Here is a 20,016-nt window from a genome sequence, read left to right as displayed (position 1 = left end):
AGAGAGACCCAGCACATACTTGGTATGGAACTGGTAACAGTCTATGACTCTCTACCACAGTTCCATTGTAATCAGGTAAACCAAGGAGATGTGCTGCCATATACCAGGAGCCCCTGCAATCGTGACCTGCATGCTGTTCTTCAACTAGCTTTTTAAAAAATATAACAACGTATCTTGGATACATATCCAAGTCAGTACATGCACACATTCTTTTTGTTTTTAATGACAGCATTCCTCCGTGAATATTAGAGTGGGCTAGCTAATCATTTAAGTAAGTACAATGCCAGCTTTTGTCTTCATTTTACTGTGTGAACATACAGGTATGCTAAATATTCCTCCATAAAACAAAGAGTGATTTTTCCTTCTCAAGCTTTTATGTACACATGAATCACGTATGGGCCTTGTTAAAATGCAGATCTGATTTAGTATATCTGGGCAGGGGCCTAAGACTCTCCATGTCTAATGATTCCCCAAGTCTTATTGATCCATAAATCAGGCTTTGAGTTCATGGTTCTAAAATGAAACAACATGAAAGAAACTTGTACATTGTGAAAATGTTCCTTATAAAAGTCTAGAAAGTTTTCCACAAGATAGGACAGTGGACTAGGAGCTGAGAGAATGTAATTTCCAGCCATAAATTTGCTTTGAGACCTTGGGCAAGTCTTTTCTTATCATGGTTATCACTCAGATGCCTTGGCCCTAGGTAGTATTTTATGATCCAATATATTCATTTTTTTTACTTGCAAAGAGAATATGCTTCTTGTCTACTCAGTTCCATGACTGTGTTGAGCCAAACTAAAGCTATAAAAACCAGATTTAGGATATTCCAGGGTTCCTACATGTTTATATTTATAGATCATCACTACTCTTATTAGGTGAAACTAGATGAGTCAGATTGCAAACCTAGATGTTTAATGGATATATCAAACTTAAAATATTCAAAAGAGAGTTGTAGATTTCCCCCCTCACATTTGGCCCTCCATCTTCTATGACAATCAATAGTAACTGTGGGCAAAGATGCAAATGTCAAAACCCTGAGATCATCCTTGGACTTTCCTTTCTCAAATTCCTCAAATTCTGTGCATCAGAAAGTGTGTAGAATTTACCTGTAAAACAGATTGCTTACTCCGCTTTTCTTTATAACTATCTTCACTAATATATCCAGAAGGACCCTCCTCATCCACTACAACAGCTCCCCACCTAATTGGAAGTCGGCTGCATTTCTTAGCCCTACATTCTCTTACAGCTACTTTTTTTTTTTTTTTTTTTTTTTTTAATAGGCAAACTGGATTTTGTCTTTCCCCACTTAAAGTCATCAATATCTTCTCATTGTACTTAGCATAATCCCAATTGACAGTATGTAGATCCACATGGCCCACAAGGCTCTATGTGATCTGGCCCCTGCCTACCTTTCCAAAATCACTTCATGCCATTAGCCACTAGCTCCCTCTGTTGCACCTACACTGGCCTTTTTTATTTACCCAGGATGCATGAAGCTCTTTTTTGCCTGAGAAACTTGGCTTTTCCACCTTCCTTGAAAATGTTTTGAATTCTGTTAATTTTGTAGTACTTTTTAGTGAAACTGAAATTCATCAATCCTTTTTCTATGTAAATTGTGTCATATGTAGCCATTGTAAGCATTTTCTCATTTACTTGAGAAGAAAATATAGACAGGCACCCAGTGAATGTGTACAGCCAATTAACAGAAAGAGAAGGAAAGATATTAACATTTACAAACTGTCCATTAATCTTTACAGTAACCCTATGGTAGCAGTAGTATTCTTTTAACTGACAGTGAAATAAAAACTCAAGGAGGTGAACTCATTAGTCTGGAATGATAGGGTCTACATACATATCTATGTGTTTATATACATAAACATATACCTAAATAATATGTTAAGTGCTTTTGGACTTGAAAGCAGATTAATTATCCATGCAAATCTCTGGCAGTTCGTTGTTGTATTGGCATTGTTCTCACTAAAGTGTGTGGAAATAATTTTTAAGAATTCATGAGTTCCCTGTAAGAATCTGTGTGTGTGTGTGTATGTGTGTGACTTTTCATTCTATGGCAATCTTTTAAAAATTATGAAAGCATATTTGAGATCATGTGGAGGATCGGTCAATGTCACTGTCTGTGTCTGTATTTATATCTGTAATTATCCGGTGCCAAAGAGGCCTGCTGTCATTGTCTGGGGCTAATGAGGAAGGAAAGAGAAAAGAGACTGACTAAATAAGTAAATGATGCTTTTAAACCAAATGAAAGCTGTTACCCTGGCAAGCTACACTCAGATGAAGGTTTTATAGAAAAAGTAGTGGAAGAATCCGAATGTCATGTGGCACAAAGTATACAACCTATCAATTTCAAAAATATTTAGTATTGCAGCAGATACTAGCAGATTCACACTGCAAGTGGCAATTTAGATTTGGCAAAATAACATCTAGGATACTAAATTAATATTTTAATTGAATTGTGTTGGTTATACAAGTTAGCTTTTATGAAATTTTAAAATGTATTTGGCTTAACAGTTGTACTCAAACTATAATGGAGGCATTTATGCCTCGCTACATCCTTTCACACATGTAAGGACTCTTTAGTAATAAAAATACCCAAATCAACATTGGAAGCCTTATGTATATTTATATAAGATATATATGATATATGGTGATATAACAACAGACATATAATAACATTATATGTGTATTTTTTTCTTTCTTCATAAGTGGTCTAATAGTAGAGTATACCAACCTTGGCATGACAGATTCTTTCACAGATAATTCTTGGTTGTAGGAGACATTCCTTTGTGTGTAGAATGCCAGTAGCAGCCCCTTCAGTGCAGTTGTTACAAATAAAAATGTCTCCAGATATTGCCAACAGTCCTCTGAGGGGAAAATTGCCCTGTTCCAGGATCATTGGTCTATCCATTTCTCTAAGATAGTAACCACTCTCTTATTCCATGCTGTGGATGAGGTTATAAACTCATAGAACTATGATCTTTCCAACTATTAATGAGGAAATAATTCTGAAAGTGCATATATAGGCTACATTATGAGAAGAAAATCTGGTAGAGTCAGGTGAGCATGGGGATAGTACAAGAGAAATATATCTGTAATTAAAGAGAATTTATCTGGCTCTGCTTTTATTTACTATTGCCTATTGATGCCTGGAATCCAGTTTGAATCTGCATCTTCATTCTCTCTGTGCAATCACCTAAGCAGAAATGTTTCCTAAAACCCTTAGTGGAGACCATGAACGAGTGGTATACAAATGAACCAAACAAATAAACACTGTCCAAGGTACTGCTGAGTATGTTAATTGTACAATATTAGGTGAAGCAGATGCTGAATTTCATGTTTGGTATTCTTTCTGTCTCAAGGGAGGGCAGTTTGAATGCAAGACACCAAATATACACTGTCTTAATTTTATATATAAGGTAAAGCACTTATGAGGAATACTTTTATATTTGTGGATTTTGGCTATCAAAATTAACAGCTTCTTTATTGTATTTTTTCAGTTTTTTCATGTTATTTTTGAATACTTTTAAACTTATAAAAACGTTGCAAAAATACAATAATACTTTTCACGCAGATTTCCCACGTATTAACATCTCTTACATTTGTTTTCTCATTTTCTCTATTAATATACACATATTACTATTTTAGGATGTTTGAGAGTAAATTAAGGATATGATGCCCCTGTATCCATAAAGAGTTTATTTATATGTCCTAATAACAAAGTTATTCATTTACATTACAACAGTGAAATAATATCAGGAAATTAACACTGGTACAATAGAAATGTCTAATCTATAGAACTTAGTTGAATTTTGCATTATTCTATGAATGTCCTTTTAATAAACAAAAAATTTTTGTAGGGGAGGGTTTTGGATCTAGGATTCAATCCAGGATCAAATGTTACATTCATAAGTCTCTTAGTGTCCTTCAATCTGCAATCATTCTTCTGACTTTCTTCATCTTGACATTTTTGAAGATCGTAAGCCAATTATTATCTAGAGCATCCGTACCTTAGATCTGTGGGATGTTTTTCTATGATTAGGTTCAGGTTATGCCTTGTTGAAAGGAATGCCATATAGTGCTGTGTTGTGCTTCTCAGTATATCATATCGAGAGGTGCAAGGTACTCATTCATCCCATTCTGCTGATACTACCTTGATCACTTGTTTACGGTGATGTTTGCCAAATGTCTCCATGGAAAAGTTACAATCTTCCCCCTTATAATTAATAAATGTCTTGTAGGGAGATTATTTGATTGATGTACATTTCCTAGTTCCTATCAGACTTTTACTCACTTGTTTGTTGTTTTTCTAATTTTTGAGACGGAGTTTCACTCTTGTTGCCCAGACTGAAGTTCAATGGCATGATCTTGGCTCACCGCAACCTCCGCCTCTCAGGTTCAAGTGATTCTCCTGCCTCATCCTCCCAAGTAGCTGGGATTATAGGCGCACGCCCCCATGCCTGGCTAAGTTTTTATATTTTTAGTAGAGATTGGGTCTTATCACGTTGGCCAGGCTGGTCTTGACTCCTGACCTTAGGTGATCCACCCTCCTCGGCCTCCCAAAGTGCTGGGATTACAGGCCTGAGCCACCATGTCCAGCCTCACTCACTAGTTTTTAGATACACTGATCATTCTAATCTAAAGAAATTATTACTTTCAGGGGTATCATGTGGTGATTTTGTTCATGTCAACATTCCTTCTACATTTATTAGCTTTTATTATACTTTAAGTACAGGTTTATCTTTTTCTCTTTTGTCTAGTAATTCACTTATATAAGAAGGAACTCATAGATTGTTATTTTATCATATGGGTTAAAATCATTAATGACATTTTATGTACAGATGCTCAGACAGTTTAAATAGAGCTAAGAAGGTAAGTGATCAGTTAAGTGCTAGTTGCATTTTCCCCCTCTCCTATAACATCTTAGCTAATATTGTTGTCCTGTTCCAATATTAGGATAATCCAGCAGAATCTGTTGCTGTTTCAAAGGCTGGGCGCCAGTTCTGCCTCAGTGATTCATTGAGGTGGAGGTGAAAGAGCAGAAGTCACCCTATCCTTGGAAGCCAGGAGCATTTTATTGTTTTTAACAGTGCTGAGAATGCCAATGACTCGAAAGATGAGAAAAAAAAGACTCTTAATGAGTTTCAGCATTTTAATGTACTGCAGGTTCCCAATTGTATGAGTTTAAGAAGCTTAGCAATTCGGTATCTTCTGAATAATAGCATTTATTTTATACTCTAAATACTCCCAGGGAAGTCTGAATAACACTGCAGCTTCTTCGGTGTAATAGCTTTGGTGGGCTAATTGACTTGAACAGTGGAATTGCTCCTTAAAAAAAAAAAGCCACACAGTTTTGATTAATGAGCCCAGTAATAAATCATTAATCTTTGTAGCTCACAAATGATAGGAACAGTGTTATGTTTCCCATCCCATAATATATTTCTTGATTCTCTTGCTAATACAGTGGCCACATTTTAAGGATCTCATTATCAATTTAATATGCCTACCTCCATATAATTTAATAAAACATCTAGTAAGTTTATACTTACGAGGAACACAATGGGACACATTCTAAATAGTGATAATTGTTCTTTAATTAGCATGACTTATATTTAGTTAGTAGCTATCCTCGTAAAATGTTCTAAATTTCCTTATGTAATAAAAATTATAGAAATAATCGTGATTTACTGAGCTTTTATATTCCTGGAACTCTGCTAAGTTTTTAGTATGTCATAACATTGAATTTCTACAATAACCCTCTGAGGTTATTAGTATTATTATTTCTATTTTTCAGTCCACGAAATTTGCTGAGAAGTGTTAATAACAGTTAGTGTCAGGGTCACTATGTCATTACATGTTTACAGCTCATGCCTACTCAAAGTTTTCTAGAGGATTACGAACAAAATCATTTTTATTCAAATGGAAATATATAGTTAAATAGTCAGTCCAAATTGATGTTTGTCATTGTTTTAGGGCTTAATGTCTCTCAGTGGCTTTTACATTTTAAAATTTAATTTTCATGCATATCATGTAGCTGAGACACCATTTAAAAATAATTTAGATTGTCAAATCATCATTTTAAGGAAAATAGAATTTCAAGTTATGGGCTATTAGAGTCAGGGGACGGATATCTAAGTCTTAGCTGCCCTAATGTGTCAGCTAACAAAAAATAGGACTCTATTATTTAAATTTAGTTGTATAACATCCACTAGTCTGAACTTTCTAAGGCAGGCAGAGATCATGTCCTATTACATCTGTGCCCTCAGAATTTAGCTCAGGGGGTGACGTACACGAGAAGATGAAAGAACTGTTGAATGAGTGAGTGAATGATCAAGAGCAAATATGAAAACATAAGTGGATGATCCATTTAGTAATTTGCCCAAGTCAAGAGATGGAAATCGACAAGTGACTTTGAGTTGGATTAGTGTTGTGACCACGAGTACTTGCATTTGTTCAGGTGAGCTACTTACTGAATCACAAGACTCTTATAGGGAGAAAACATGTAACTAAGAAAAACTAAGATGTATGCATTACTTTTTCATTGATAGTCTAGGCACTCTAAGTAAAATTATTTAACTCATTGTTGAGTGACATTAAACATAAGATTTATCCCTTTCTAACTTACAATTTTTTTTTAAATTGCAAGTAAAAATTCAAAAGCTAACAGAAGACAAGAAACAGCTAAGATCACAGCAGAACTGAAGGAGATAGAGACACGAAAAACATTTCAAAAATTCAGTGAATCCAGGAGGTGGTTTTTTGAAAAGATTAACAAAATAGATAGATTGCTAGCTAGACTAGTAAAGAAGAAAAGAGGGAAGAATAAAATAGACACAATAAAAATTATAAAAGGGATATCACCACTGATCCCACAGAAATACAAACTACTACCAGAGAATACTATAGACACCTCTATGCAAATAAACTAGAAAATCTAGAAGAAAGGGATAAATTCCTGGCCACATACACCATCCCAAGACTAAACCAGGAGGAAGTCAAATCCCTGAATAGACCAATAACAAGTTCTGAAATTGAGACAGTAATTAATACCCTACCAACCAAAAAAACCCCAGGACCAGATGGATTCAGAGCCGAATTCTACCAGAAGTACAAAGAAGAGCTGGTACCATTGTTTCAGAAACTGTTCCAAACAATAGAAAAAGAGAGAATCCTCCCTAACTCACTTTATGAGGCCAGCATCATCCTGATACCAAAACCTGGCAGAGACACAACAAAAAAAAAAAAAAAAGAAAAGGAAATTTTGGGCCAATATGCCTGATGAACATCGATGCAAAAATCCTCAATAAAATACTGGCAAACTGAATCCAGCATCACATGAGAAAGCTTATCCACCACGATCAAGTTGGCTTCATCCCGGGGATGCAAGGCTGATTCGACATATACAAATCAATAAACATAATCCATCACATAAACAGAACCAATGACAAAAATCACATGATTATCCCAATAGATGCAGTAAAGACCTTCGATAAAATTCAACACCCCTTCATGCCAAAAACTCTCAATCAATATATTAGGTACTGATAGAACATATCTCAAAATAATAAGAGCTATTTATGACAAACCCATAGCCAATACCATACCAAATGGTCATAAGCTGGAAGCATTCCCTTTGAAAACTGGCACAAGACAAGGATGCCCTATCTCACCACTCCTATTCAGCATAGTATTGGAAGTTCTGGCGAGGGCAATCAGTCAAGAGAAAGAAATAAAGGATATTCAAATGGGAAGAGAGGAAGTCAAGTTGTCTCTGTTTGCAGATGACGTGATTTTATATTTAGAAAACACCATCATCTCAGCCCAAAAACTCCTTATGCTGAGAAGCAACTTGAGCAAAGTCTCAGGATACAAAATCCATGTGCAAAAATCACAAGCATTCTTATACACCAACAAGACAAGCAGAGAGCCAAATCATGAGTACACTCGCATGCACAATTGCATGGGAGAATGAAATACCTAGGAATACAACTTACAAGAGACATGAAGGACCTCTTCAAGGAGAACTACAAACCACTGCTCAAGGAAATAAGAGCAGACACAAACAAATGGAAAAACATTCCATGCTCATGGATAGGAAGAATCAATATAATGAAAATGGTGAAAATGGCCATGCTGCCCAAAGTAATTTATAGATTCAATGCTATTCCTGTTAAGCTACCATTGACTTTCTTCGCAAAATTAGAAAAAAAAAAACTTCTTTAAATTTAATATAGAATGAGAAAAAAGCTTGTATAGCCAAGACAACCCTAAGCAAAATGAACGAAGCTGGAGGCATCACAATACCTGACTTTAAACTATACTACAAGGCTACAATAACTAAAACAACATGGTACTGGTACCAAAACAAATATATAGACCAATGGAACAGAATAGAGGCCTCAGAAATAACACCACACATCTACAACCATCTGATCTTCAACAAACCTGACAAAAATAAGCAATAGGGAAAGGATCCCCTATTTAATAAATGGCAGTGGGAAAACTGGCTACACCTTATATAAAAATTAACTCAAGATGGATTGAAAACTTAAAGGTAAAACCCAGAACCATAAAAACCCTAGAAGAAAACCTAGGCAATATCATTCAGGATATAGGCATGGCCAAAGACTTCATGACTAAAACACTAAAAGCAATTGCAACAAAGGCCAGACTTGACAAATGGGATCTAATCAAACTAAAGAGCTTCTGCACAGCAAAAGAAACTATCATCAAAGCGAACAGGCAAACTACAGAATGGGAGAAAATTTTTGCAATCTACCATCTGACAAAGGTCTAATATCCAGAATGTAAAAGGAACTTAAATTTACAAGGAAAAAAGAAACAGCCCCAACAAAAAAAGTGGGCAAAGGATATAAAGAAGACATTTATTCAGCCAACAATTATGAAAAAAAGCTCATCATCACTGGTTATTAGAGAAATGCAAATCAAAACCACAATGAGATACGATCTCATGCCAGTTATAATGGCAATTCTTAAAAAGTCAGGAAACAACAGATGCTGGCATGGCTGTGGAGAAATAGGAATGCTTTTACACTGTTAGTGAGAGTGTAAATTATTTCAATCATTGTGGAAGATAGTGTGGTGATTCCTCAAGGATCTAGAACCAGAAATACATTATAAATGTATACCCAGTAATGGGATGGCTGGGTCAAATGCTATTTCTAGTTCTAGTTCTAGTTCTAGATCCTTGAGGAATCACCACACTGTCTTCCACAATGGTTGAACTAATTTACACTCCCACCAACAGTGTAAAAACGTTCCCATTTCTCCACAGCCATGCCAGCATCTGTTGTTTCCTGACTTTTTAGTGATCGCCATTCTAACTGGCATGAGATGGTATCTCATTGTGGTTTTGATTTGCATTTCTCTGATGACTAATGAAGATGAGCATTTTCTAATAGGAAAAAAACTACTTTAAAGTTCATATGGAACCAAAAAAGAGCCCGCATAGCCAAGACAATCCTAAGCAAAAAGAACAATTGTTTCTTATAACATCAGCTTTCTCACATGTAAAATGAGGCTATCTACCTCAAGGGTTAAGGAATATAAACATAATGAATTTAAATGACATTAAATCGTAGTATTTTTCATATAGTAAGCAGTATCAATACTAGATAATATCATACCATAAAAAGGTAAAGGTAATGATACATATCTTACCTAACAACAGTTTATAAAAAATGATATTAATGTTAATCTTATATTGACAATGAATAATTTTAGTACAAATATGTCTTGTGTATTATCATGATATACTAAAAATAGTATTTGTTATTTATCAAAAATTAAATTTAATGAGATGTCTTATATTTTATTTGGCAGCCTTAATATAGATGACATAGTGTTTGTCACATAAGCTCTGTTGCATAATTCCCAGAGTCATCATTTGTGCTGTGTTCTGGGCAGGGGGCGGAGATGTCAATAGACTACAGTGAGAATGGTTGTCCTTGAGAGGAACTCAATGCCCCTAATACCTTTTACATTTCAGTGGTATGTTTTTGTGAGTTTACCGAAGGTGAATCTGGGTGAGACTCAGCCAGCCTAAGCTGTCATATTCTAGGCAGAAGATACAAAAATGTTTTGCATCTGTTCTATATTTGTATGTGTTGTGGTGATTATTTCAGAAGAAATTAGTAGTGTATCATAGTAAAACTATGGCTGCCTTCATACCATTTCCACAGTTCCATAGTTGTTTGGAGCATCATAGTCTTTATCGATAAATCAGTTAGAGCTTTCTATCTCAGAGTTCACAGCAGATGGATAAAATAGACATTCCTGGGGAGCCTCTTTCTGAGCAGTGAATTAGACTCTAAGAAAATGTGAGATTTGTTTACAATATTGAGTAGTTCTCTATAGTTTTGTTCCCTGTTCTCATTTTTGACCATCAAGACTATGAGTACAAAACATTATATATTTGTGATATAGTAATATATTATAATAAAACTATAGAGAGATCTCAATATTGTAAAATGTTAATTTAGCATTTTCTCACAGGAGAAACCATCACATCAGGGCTGATAACTGGTGATACTGAGCTCAAGTTCATGAGGTGTATGTGGAGGGAGAAGTCAAGGAAAGCCAGGGATCCAATCTGGCCACCTGTTCCAGGACCACAGGTAACTCAAATTTAGTCATAAAGGCTGAAGATCCTCATGGAATCATTCACTGCCCAACTCAATTCAAGGCTGCTCAATTGATCTAGAAATAAAAGCCAGCCCAAGCCTTAAAGAATAGCCTAAATGATCAGTGGTTCAACACTGGGTGTTGTTTCACAGTCAGATCTCTGCTGAGTTTGTTCTCCAGAATTAAACCCTCCAATTGAACTTGAGGACATGAACTGCAGTTGCTGACACTGTGCTTATTTTATAACCAAAATAATTAAATACTTCTTTTTTAAAAAGTGTTTCTTGGGGACATTGTTCTTATTGTTTCTTATTTTAGGGAAATTGCTCTTATTTTTGCTTTGGAAGGAAAATAATGGGAGTCACCTTCCTCTAACTGAATCACCATGCAGAACTAGCAAAAGAGAAATCACCTTTTCTCTTTTAGTAGAGATAAAAGGCAATTGAAAATATAGAGGCACCTTCACTGCTTAGCAAACAGGACAGAGGGCATGTTTTTAGGCACCATTTAAGGGTGAAAGCCTACTTCTTTGCAGTCCTTCTTTACTCTTCCCTTTGGTCTTTAATGCCTTACCTTGGATGTTTGCTTCTGGAGCGCCTATCTTGAGGTAAGGCATCTTACTTTGCCTAGTCAGAGCACTGGCTTTGTGTCCAGGGAATGCAGAAGTCCTAGTGGGAAGGTCAGAGCTGATCGTAGGTCCTTATTTTTTCATAGCAATACAGATCTGACAAAACGAACACATTGTATTAGCCACGGTTCTCCAGAGAAACAGAACCAATAGGATGTGTCTCTCTCTCATTCCCTCTCCCGCACTACCCCATCCCCTGTCCCCCTCTCTCCCCGCCACAAGTCTCTCTCTGTCCTTCTGTCCATCTCCCTCTCTTCCTCTTTCCCTCCATCTTTCCCTCTGTCTCCCATTTCCCCCTCTCCCCATCTCCCGTTCTGTCCCTCCCTCCCTTTACCTTAGTCTCTCACTCCTTCTCTTTTTCTCCCCCTCTCCCTCCATCTGTCCCTCTCCTCCTTCTCCCTCTCTCCCTTCCTTCCTGTCTCCCCTACATCCTCCGCCACATCACTCCATCTTCCCCCCTCCCCTCTTTATCATATGAACTTGACTCATGAGATTATGGAGTCTGACAAGTCCTAAGCTCTTCCGTTGGCAGCTGGAGTCCTTGGAGAGCCCACACGGTTGTTCCAGTCTCCAGGCTGTCAGGTTCAAGACTCAAGAAGGGCTGATATTTTAGTCAGGATCTGAAGGCAGGAAAATGAAGTCCCGGCTCAAAGGCAGTCAGACGGGAGGAAGTCTTTCTTAACTCTGGGGAGGATCAGCCTTTTTGTTTTATTCAAGTCTTCAACTGATTGGGTGAGAGCCACCCACACTGAGGAGAGCAATCTGTTTCACACAGTGTATCAGTTTAAATGTTAAACTCATTCAAAAATAGCCCCATAGAAACACCCAGAAAATGGTTTGACCAATCTGGGCACACGGTGACTCAGTCAAGTTGACACATAAAATTAACTATCATACAAATATATAATAGTGAAGCAAGTATGGCCAAAACGTCAGGTTTCCATCAGTTCTCATCTAGCGGTGTAGTAACTATCACCAGAAAAGTGAAGACATCTTTGTTCAAATTGGTGTTAAACTAATTCCAAAATATCTGATGCCTTTAGAGCAGTTTGTTAACATAGAATGCTCTGATTCCCTGTTTTCAAAGTGAGAAAAAAAATTTAGTTTTTATTATTAATTTTTAAATTGCTGCAGCATATAAAATAGACTGTTCCATTAAAAAATCTTGCTCCTTTGCATCCACATTAATTTTCTTTTCTACAGGTGAGAATCACTGAATAATGATATTTATAGGCAATCTCTAGAATTGTTGTAGTGTAGTAAAAAGTACTACATCAAGTCAAACAATATCACTTATGATATTGCTTCTTCACTTACTAGCTTAAGATATAGGACCCAGTTTTCTCATTTGTATTTTTGGAATAATAACTCTTTCCCTATCTACCTTACGAGGTAGATAAAGGGCCACATGATATAAAATGACCCTGAAACATTTAAAATACTAAAAACTCTGCTCTATATAAGGTAACATTATTATCTTTAGTCTATATATACATCCTCCTCAATGTTTTTAAAACATATCTATAGTTGCAAGCTTGCTTTAGAGTTGTTTCGTACATCTTCAGATATTTCTAAATGTTTTGTCACCACTGATTAGGATAATTCATCTTAAGATAGCATTTTTTCACCCAATAGTTAAAAAATTTCTATAAATTGGTTATACACAATTTTGTGATTTAAAAGAACTTGGAATAAACGTGGAGGTGCACATATCTTTTTGATATACTTATATCCTTTTCTTTGGATACTTAGTAGTGGGATTGCTAGGTCACATGTTAGTAATTTCAGTCTTCTGAGGACCCTCATACTGTTTTCCATAATGGCTATACTAATTTACATTCTGGCTAACAATGTATAAGAATTTCCTTTTTTTCAACATCCTCACCAGCATTGGTTATTTTTTTCTGTTTTTTTCTGACAACAGGCATTCTAATAGGGGCGAGATGATATATCATTATGGTTTTGATTTGCATTTCCCTGATGATTAGTCATGTTGAGTATTTTTCTCATATATCTGTTGGCCATTACGAATACTTGGCAGATGAATAGTTTGCAAATATTTTCTCTCATTGTGCAGGTTGTCTCCTTACTAGATTGATTGTTTCCTTTTAGTTGGATATAGTCCCATTTGTCCATTTTTCCTTTTGTTGCTTGTGCTTTTGAAGTCTTAACCACAAAATATCTTTGTCCAGACCAATATCCTAAACCCTTTCCCTTATATTGTCTTCTAGTAGTTTTACAGTTTGGGGTCTTACATTTAAGTCTTTAAGCCATTTTGAGATTTTGAGTTGATTTTTGTATATGGTAAGTGATAAGGGTCTAGTTTCATTATTCTGTGTGTGGCTCTCCAGTTTTTATAGCACCGTTTAAAAATTTAGTATGTGTATACACACACACACACACACACACACACACACAGTGGAATATTATTTATTCATAAAAAAAGAATAAAATTCTCTCATACATGACAACATAGATGAGCCTGGAGGATATTAGGTTAAGTGAAACACGTCAGGCACACAGAAAGATAAATAGCACATACTCTCACTCATATGTAGGAGCTAAAAAAGTTGAACTCATAGAAGCAGAGAGTAGAACTGTGGTACTAGAGGTTAGGAAGGGTAGCAGGAAGTGGGGATATGGGGGTCTTTTGATAAACAAGTACAAAATTACAACTAGTTAGGATAAATAAGTTCTAGAGTTTGATGGCACTGTAGGGTGACTATAATTAACAATAATTTATTGCATATATTTAAATATCTGGAAGAAAGGAGTTTGAATGTTCCCAACACAAATAATAAATGTTCGAGGTTATGAATATGCTAATTACCCTGATTCAATCATTATACTTGTATTCATATATCAGAATATCACTTTGTACCACATACATTTGTACAATTATTACTTGCTAATTAAAAATGTTTTTTAAAAAGGATTCAATAGTATATAAAGTAAGCAAGAACTAATAACTTACTGAGACCCATAGGGTGTTCCATTATGAAATAAGTATAGTAGGAATATAGTCCCATAAAGCAGTTCTACTCAAAGTTTGTTACTTGCTACTTGTCCACAATGAAATGTGTACAGAAATTAAGAGAAAGCATTTAAAATCTTTTATAACAATTGACATTAACATAATATCTAATCCGATATGTAATTTGGTGTCTGTTGAGTGTAATAATAAAAAGTTGGACTTGCATTTTGCATATTCTTTTATTTCCTATTAATTTATTTTTATTATATTCTACAAATATATTGATCAATGGCATATTGGAAATAAAAATAGTTCACGCTCCAGGGAGTTTAAGAAATTACTCTAAAATCTCAATTTAGTGTTAGTACTGTAGCTACTTCCAGAGCATTTAAATGTCATTGCATCAAATGTGAATGTTATTAGATTGTTTTTGAGTTTTAAAATTGTGTTCTAATAGCTTTTTTCAGAATTGTGTTTCTATAATAGCCATAATGCATACTCAAAAACCCAGACATAACCTTTGATCTAGATAGAGCAGTGTTTTCTTGTCCTCTACAAGTATTCATTTGCTTAGCCACCTTGAAATGTTCTGAAGTAATGAAATTGTCTTAAACTGCTCAAAAGCAAATGAATGCCAATAAATCTGATTTTGATGGCATATGTACACTAAAAACCTGAGAAAAAGGAAGTCGTTTCAGGGAAAATAAATTATTTACATATTTTTGCATAAGATGACAGATCTGGGCTCCCATTAACAATGGAGAGGATACTTTTCTAACTGTTAATGAGCTTTTGACAAAACTAAATAATAAACCAAGAAATCCTTATACAAATGAAAAAATGTAGAAACAGACCAAAATGGGGGAGTTACTTATAGTGATATGGACAGTCAATTGTAATAGATGTATGAATTGTAGTCATATACTTTTACTATCTAATATACACTGCACAACATTCATTCAATGACTATGTGTAGAATACTAGCTAAGGCTAGGAGCTCTTTTTTCATAGCCTTCACTCTTTAACTCAAGCTTATGGACGAACAGGCAAAAGTGAATACAACAAGGAACTCAGATATATTTATCTTTGTCTGTATAATATTCTTTTGAACCACAACCTGCTATTTATTAATCATTGGATTTTAAGAACAAAGTCAGTGTTGTAAATTGGCAATAACATCAGCTCAAGTACAAAAGGACCTGGGCTCTATTTCTAGCCTCTTCTAGCTGAGTGGCCTTGGGCAAGTCATAATCTCACCAGTAGTTTCTGCTTTTTTCCATCTGTTAGATGATAAGACTGGATAAGATGCCACCTGAGATCCATTTAGGAGCTCTGTCCATAAAAATTTAAGTTAAAAAATTATAAAAAGATCTTTTTGATTGCAATTATCCTGTGAAAAACCTTTCTGGAAAATTGAAAGGAAAGTGCTCTTTGTTTCATAGTGCCAATGAACCTTTTGAAAATGACCATCCATTTACATAAACGTGATATATAAATATAATTGAAAGTAAAAAATAAATGTATATACTATTTTAAAGTTTATTTTATGCATAATTTAAATTCTATTTTCAACCAATATATTCAAGACTAATACTGCATTCATTTCAAAGAACAGAATTACTTAAATAACACTCCCCAATGTCATATTCTTTCCATGAATACATATTAAGGAATGACACTATCCAATATGCTACTGACTCTGTGAATACAAATTAAAGAGTTGGCCTTGTTGTTTGAATTTGGATTCAGAAAATAGCTTACCAGGCAATCCCTTATGTACTGAGCCCTGCGTATTTATGGTACACCATTTTGAGCAGCTGCAATGCATTCAGTACTCAGGGAATTTGGAAATGACTTTGAATTTGGATAAACTGGTGCACTGATGCCTGGAGAAAATTCTAAGATCTATACAGTACCTGAGACAATGGCGTAGACTGTGATTATTAACCTGATCAAGGGCAAAGGGGTATTGAATATTGAGCAAATTCCAACCCATTCATAGGACTGTCATGTGCTGTGGCCCATTCATTGGTAAGCTCTGGGTTGATGAGGAACTCCAAAGCTCTGGGGCATGTATTTCTTGTATAACTTGAGTAGTTCTAGACATGGGGGACTCAGAAATCACATCATAAGAAAGTTGTTCATTTCTCGATTCTTTTTAAATTCTGATTCTTCCCAGTAAAAAGACTCAGTCTGGTGCTAGTGTGCTTCTAACTCTTCCATTAATTATTAATTCCCTTTGCAACAGAGAGTCAAGCGGGAGCTCCAAAGCCTTCTGCAAACAGTATCTAGCTATAATTTGAAAACATTAGTTTGTTCACTGTTTTTATAGTAACCTTCTATTTACGGCAAGTAATACTGGCCTTTTAGTTATGGTAACAACACAAAGTTATTTTTTTAAATAGATTTATTTAAGCCCCAGAGGTATGTTTATTTAGAAAAAAAATTAAAATAAGTAACAACCTATGACTGTCAAAAATTTCTAACATTTGGTATTTCAAATAATTGAAGCTTGAGAAACACTGGCCTGGTGGAAAATACACTGAGCTGGAAGATAGGAAAATTAGTCACTAAATCTCATGTTAACCCCATCACTAATTATTAGATTGTCCTTTGGCAAGATGGTGAATCTTTCATGTCTCCATTTCCTCATTATCCATTAAGTGTAATGATATTTGCCAAACTACTTTTGGAGCGACAATGTGAAGATTAAATGATAAATGGTGAAATACTATGAACTGGAAGTTATATGTAGATAAGGTTCATTATTATGTATCTGAAATGTCCCTTTGTTTTTTAATTTATCGCCTCGCAGAAACAAAAACAAGATCAAAACCATTTAAAGAAGAATAATGTTATCTCTGTTTTTTTCTCTAGGACCATTACAGTTATTGGTGGTGGTAGTGATGATGGTGGTGGTGATAGTGGGGTGTGTGTATGTGTGTGTGCGTGTGTGTTTATGTATATGTCTGTGACAGAGAAAGAGAGAGGGAGATTGACTTCACTGATTCAGTCTCTATATGTAAACTATTCCTAAATATTACTAGTCATCTTTTCCAGATTATATTTTAGTTTTGCTATTTCCCATAGTACTCAAAAGCTTGAAAAGTAAACTAGGTTTAAAATGAAACTAATAATACATCATATTCACTCCAAGTTTTAATAAAAATATCACAACCTATCTGAATATTTAGTTATTAAAAACACAGAAATTTAGTTGCACACAAAAATTATTTCTTGACCTGAAACAATATTTGGATTCTTGTTTGTTGTACTTGTTTATTGTTTTTAAAACCATAAATATCTAATAATATGATCTCTTTTCACAAAAGATATTTTACTGTTACATAATACCATTTTCTATAGACTTCAGGATTTCTTTTTCTAATTTAATCTCTGGCTTATCCTTGAAACTAAAGTTTCTGTTTGGTTAAAATATAATAGTTCAATTAACTATCTGGTACATTTTGATATTAATGACTAATCTGTCAAATTTTTGACTATTTTATTTGAGACATAAATAGAACTAAGTTCTAAATTATTACTTCATTATATAAAATAGAGAAAATTGATACACACAGAAATAACTCTAGTAATTGTGGTTTTGTTTCCCATTCTATTAAGCAAAGCTTATTTAAGCATTATTGCTGCTGAAATAGGAGATGATAGACATCATAATCTTATTTGTATATAAATATTTAGGCTTGGTCTAGGACAGCAGTTCTCAAACTTAAGTCGTCATCAGGATCACCTGGAGGGCTTGTCAAAACACAGATTTCTTGGCCCACTCTCAGATTCTGCTTCAGTAGTTCTGTGATGAGGCCTGAGAAATTGTGTTTCCAATAAGTTCCCAGGTGAGGTTAAGGCTGATGTTGCATTTCTGGGACTATACTTTGAGACTCGTTGGTCTAGTGGAAGGCAGTAGACCAGAGTAATAAATTCCATGGACTTTGGTGATAGGCCCAGATTTCCGCCCTGACTTTGGCACTTATGAGCTGTATAACTTGGATAAGTTAGGGATCCATTTTGTCATCCATAAAATGGTAATTATATCTATTAAGAATATTGAATGAAGTAATGTAAAGTGTTTGGAACTATGCTTAGCATATTATGAACTCTCACTAAATGCAATATCAGTAACTAATTGTGATGGTAGTAAGAGTGGTAGTCATAGAAGTAGTGGTTAATGGTAATAAAAAAGAATATACACATTTGCCTTAGTTAAATTGCATTAAAAGTTTTTTAGTAGGCTGGACGTAGTGGCTCACGCCTGTAATCCCTGCATTTGGGAGGCCAGGGCGGGTGGATCATTTGAGGTCAGGAGTTAGAGACCAGCCTGGCTAACACGGTGAAACCCTGTCTCTACCAAAAATCCAAAAAAAATTAGCTGGGCATGGTGGCGGGCACCTGTAGTCCCAGCTGCTTGGGCTGCTGAGGCAGGAGAATGGCATAAACCCGTGAGGCAGAGCTTGCAGTGAGCCGAGATCATGCCACTGCGCTCCAATTTGGGCAACAGAGCAAGACCCCACCTCAAAAACAAAACAAAAAAAAAAAAAAAACAAAGAAAGAAAGTGTATTCGTCTTTCTAAGGAATGAGGGACAGAGAGCTTGGCTTTCAGTGGTCATTTTGTCTGTGATAAACATTCTGCACAATGCATCAGTAAAAAGAAGTAATGCCTCTAGTGAAAGAACTTTCAAGAGCACTTTGGAGATTATGATCTACATTGCAGTTTAAACAAAAGTTTCTCCATGTGTACAATGTTTCTCAATACTCAGAACTTAACATTTGTTTCTTCCCTTCCCTTAGCAACAAGAGCAAGACCCAACAAACCTATACATCTCAAATCTCCCCATTTCTATGGATGAGCAGGAACTTGAGAATATGCTGAAACCCTTTGGACATGTCATTTCCACAAGAATACTAAGAGACGCTAATGGAGTCAGCAGAGGTGTTGGCTTTGCCAGGTAAAATTCTTTCTTTATATGTAATCGATCTTTCCTCATTGTTCTTTTAAAATTCCATTCCTTTTTTGGTACTAGAGCCCAAAGCAATAGAATATGCACAGAAAAAAAAAAAAAATTAAAAGTAGCTTATCAAATCTGTCATCCCTTTGTGTCTTTGCTTGGAGCTAAAGAATTTCAATGTAATTATAAATAAATTGTGCTTGTTAAAATGTACGTAGAATGTGTTTATGTGTCTTGAGTCATAGTAACATACTCAGTTCCCAGTCCTCTCTGTGCCTGTAGATCAACAAAATCAGATGCTGCCAATACCTGACAGAGATAATAAATGCCCAGTACCCCAAAGCAAAACAGCCCATGTGGTGAACAAAGTATCTAAATGTTTTGGCATTGATTTCCAAAAAAGGGTGCTAGCATTTCTCAGTAAAGAGAAAATAAAAGAAAGGAAACGTTTAGAGAAACAGGAATTACTGAGAAGACCCAATAAACCCAGAAATACAAGGGAGGTCAAGAAGCCGTTTGCATTTAAGAGACCCTGGCTATGTGTTTTTGATATTTTAGGCAGAACAGGGCAAAAAAAAATGTATCCCTTTCATTGTAAGAAAAGAAAGGGTAATTTTCATTTTAACTTCGAAGGAATGTTGACAAAAGAGGATCTCAGCCAGGAATGGAGTTTAAATAGTTGTACCTGCTGTGCTTTCATGAAAAACAAAGCTAAAGAAACCACAGAGTGAAAGAAACTGCTCAAAGACAATGAAGAAAAATAAAAGTCTTGTCTCTATGGCTTGGTTTATGT

At 35.3% G+C, this 20,016-nt stretch overlaps 1 protein-coding gene across 5 annotated transcripts in view; it reads left to right on the top strand.

Annotated features, from left to right (window-relative positions):
• The window catches only part of RBMS3 (RNA binding motif, single stranded interacting protein 3), an 822,470-nt gene that overhangs the window by 474,756 nt on the left and 327,698 nt on the right, over positions 1–20,016 (top strand). For all 5 annotated transcript variants that reach the window (XM_011985518.1, XM_011985510.1, XM_011985488.1 and 2 more), the window contains exon 5: positions 19,066–19,223. In XM_011985518.1, the coding sequence (XP_011840908.1) occupies positions 19,066–19,223 (158 nt within the window). The remainder of the gene's footprint in view (positions 1–19,065; positions 19,224–20,016) is intronic.

The sequence above is a fragment of the Mandrillus leucophaeus genome, unplaced genomic scaffold (assembly GCF_000951045.1).
Source record: "Mandrillus leucophaeus isolate KB7577 unplaced genomic scaffold, Mleu.le_1.0 Scaffold107, whole genome shotgun sequence".
NCBI lineage: Eukaryota > Metazoa > Chordata > Mammalia > Primates > Cercopithecidae > Mandrillus > Mandrillus leucophaeus.
This window is presented reverse-complemented; position numbering and strand designations above follow the sequence as displayed.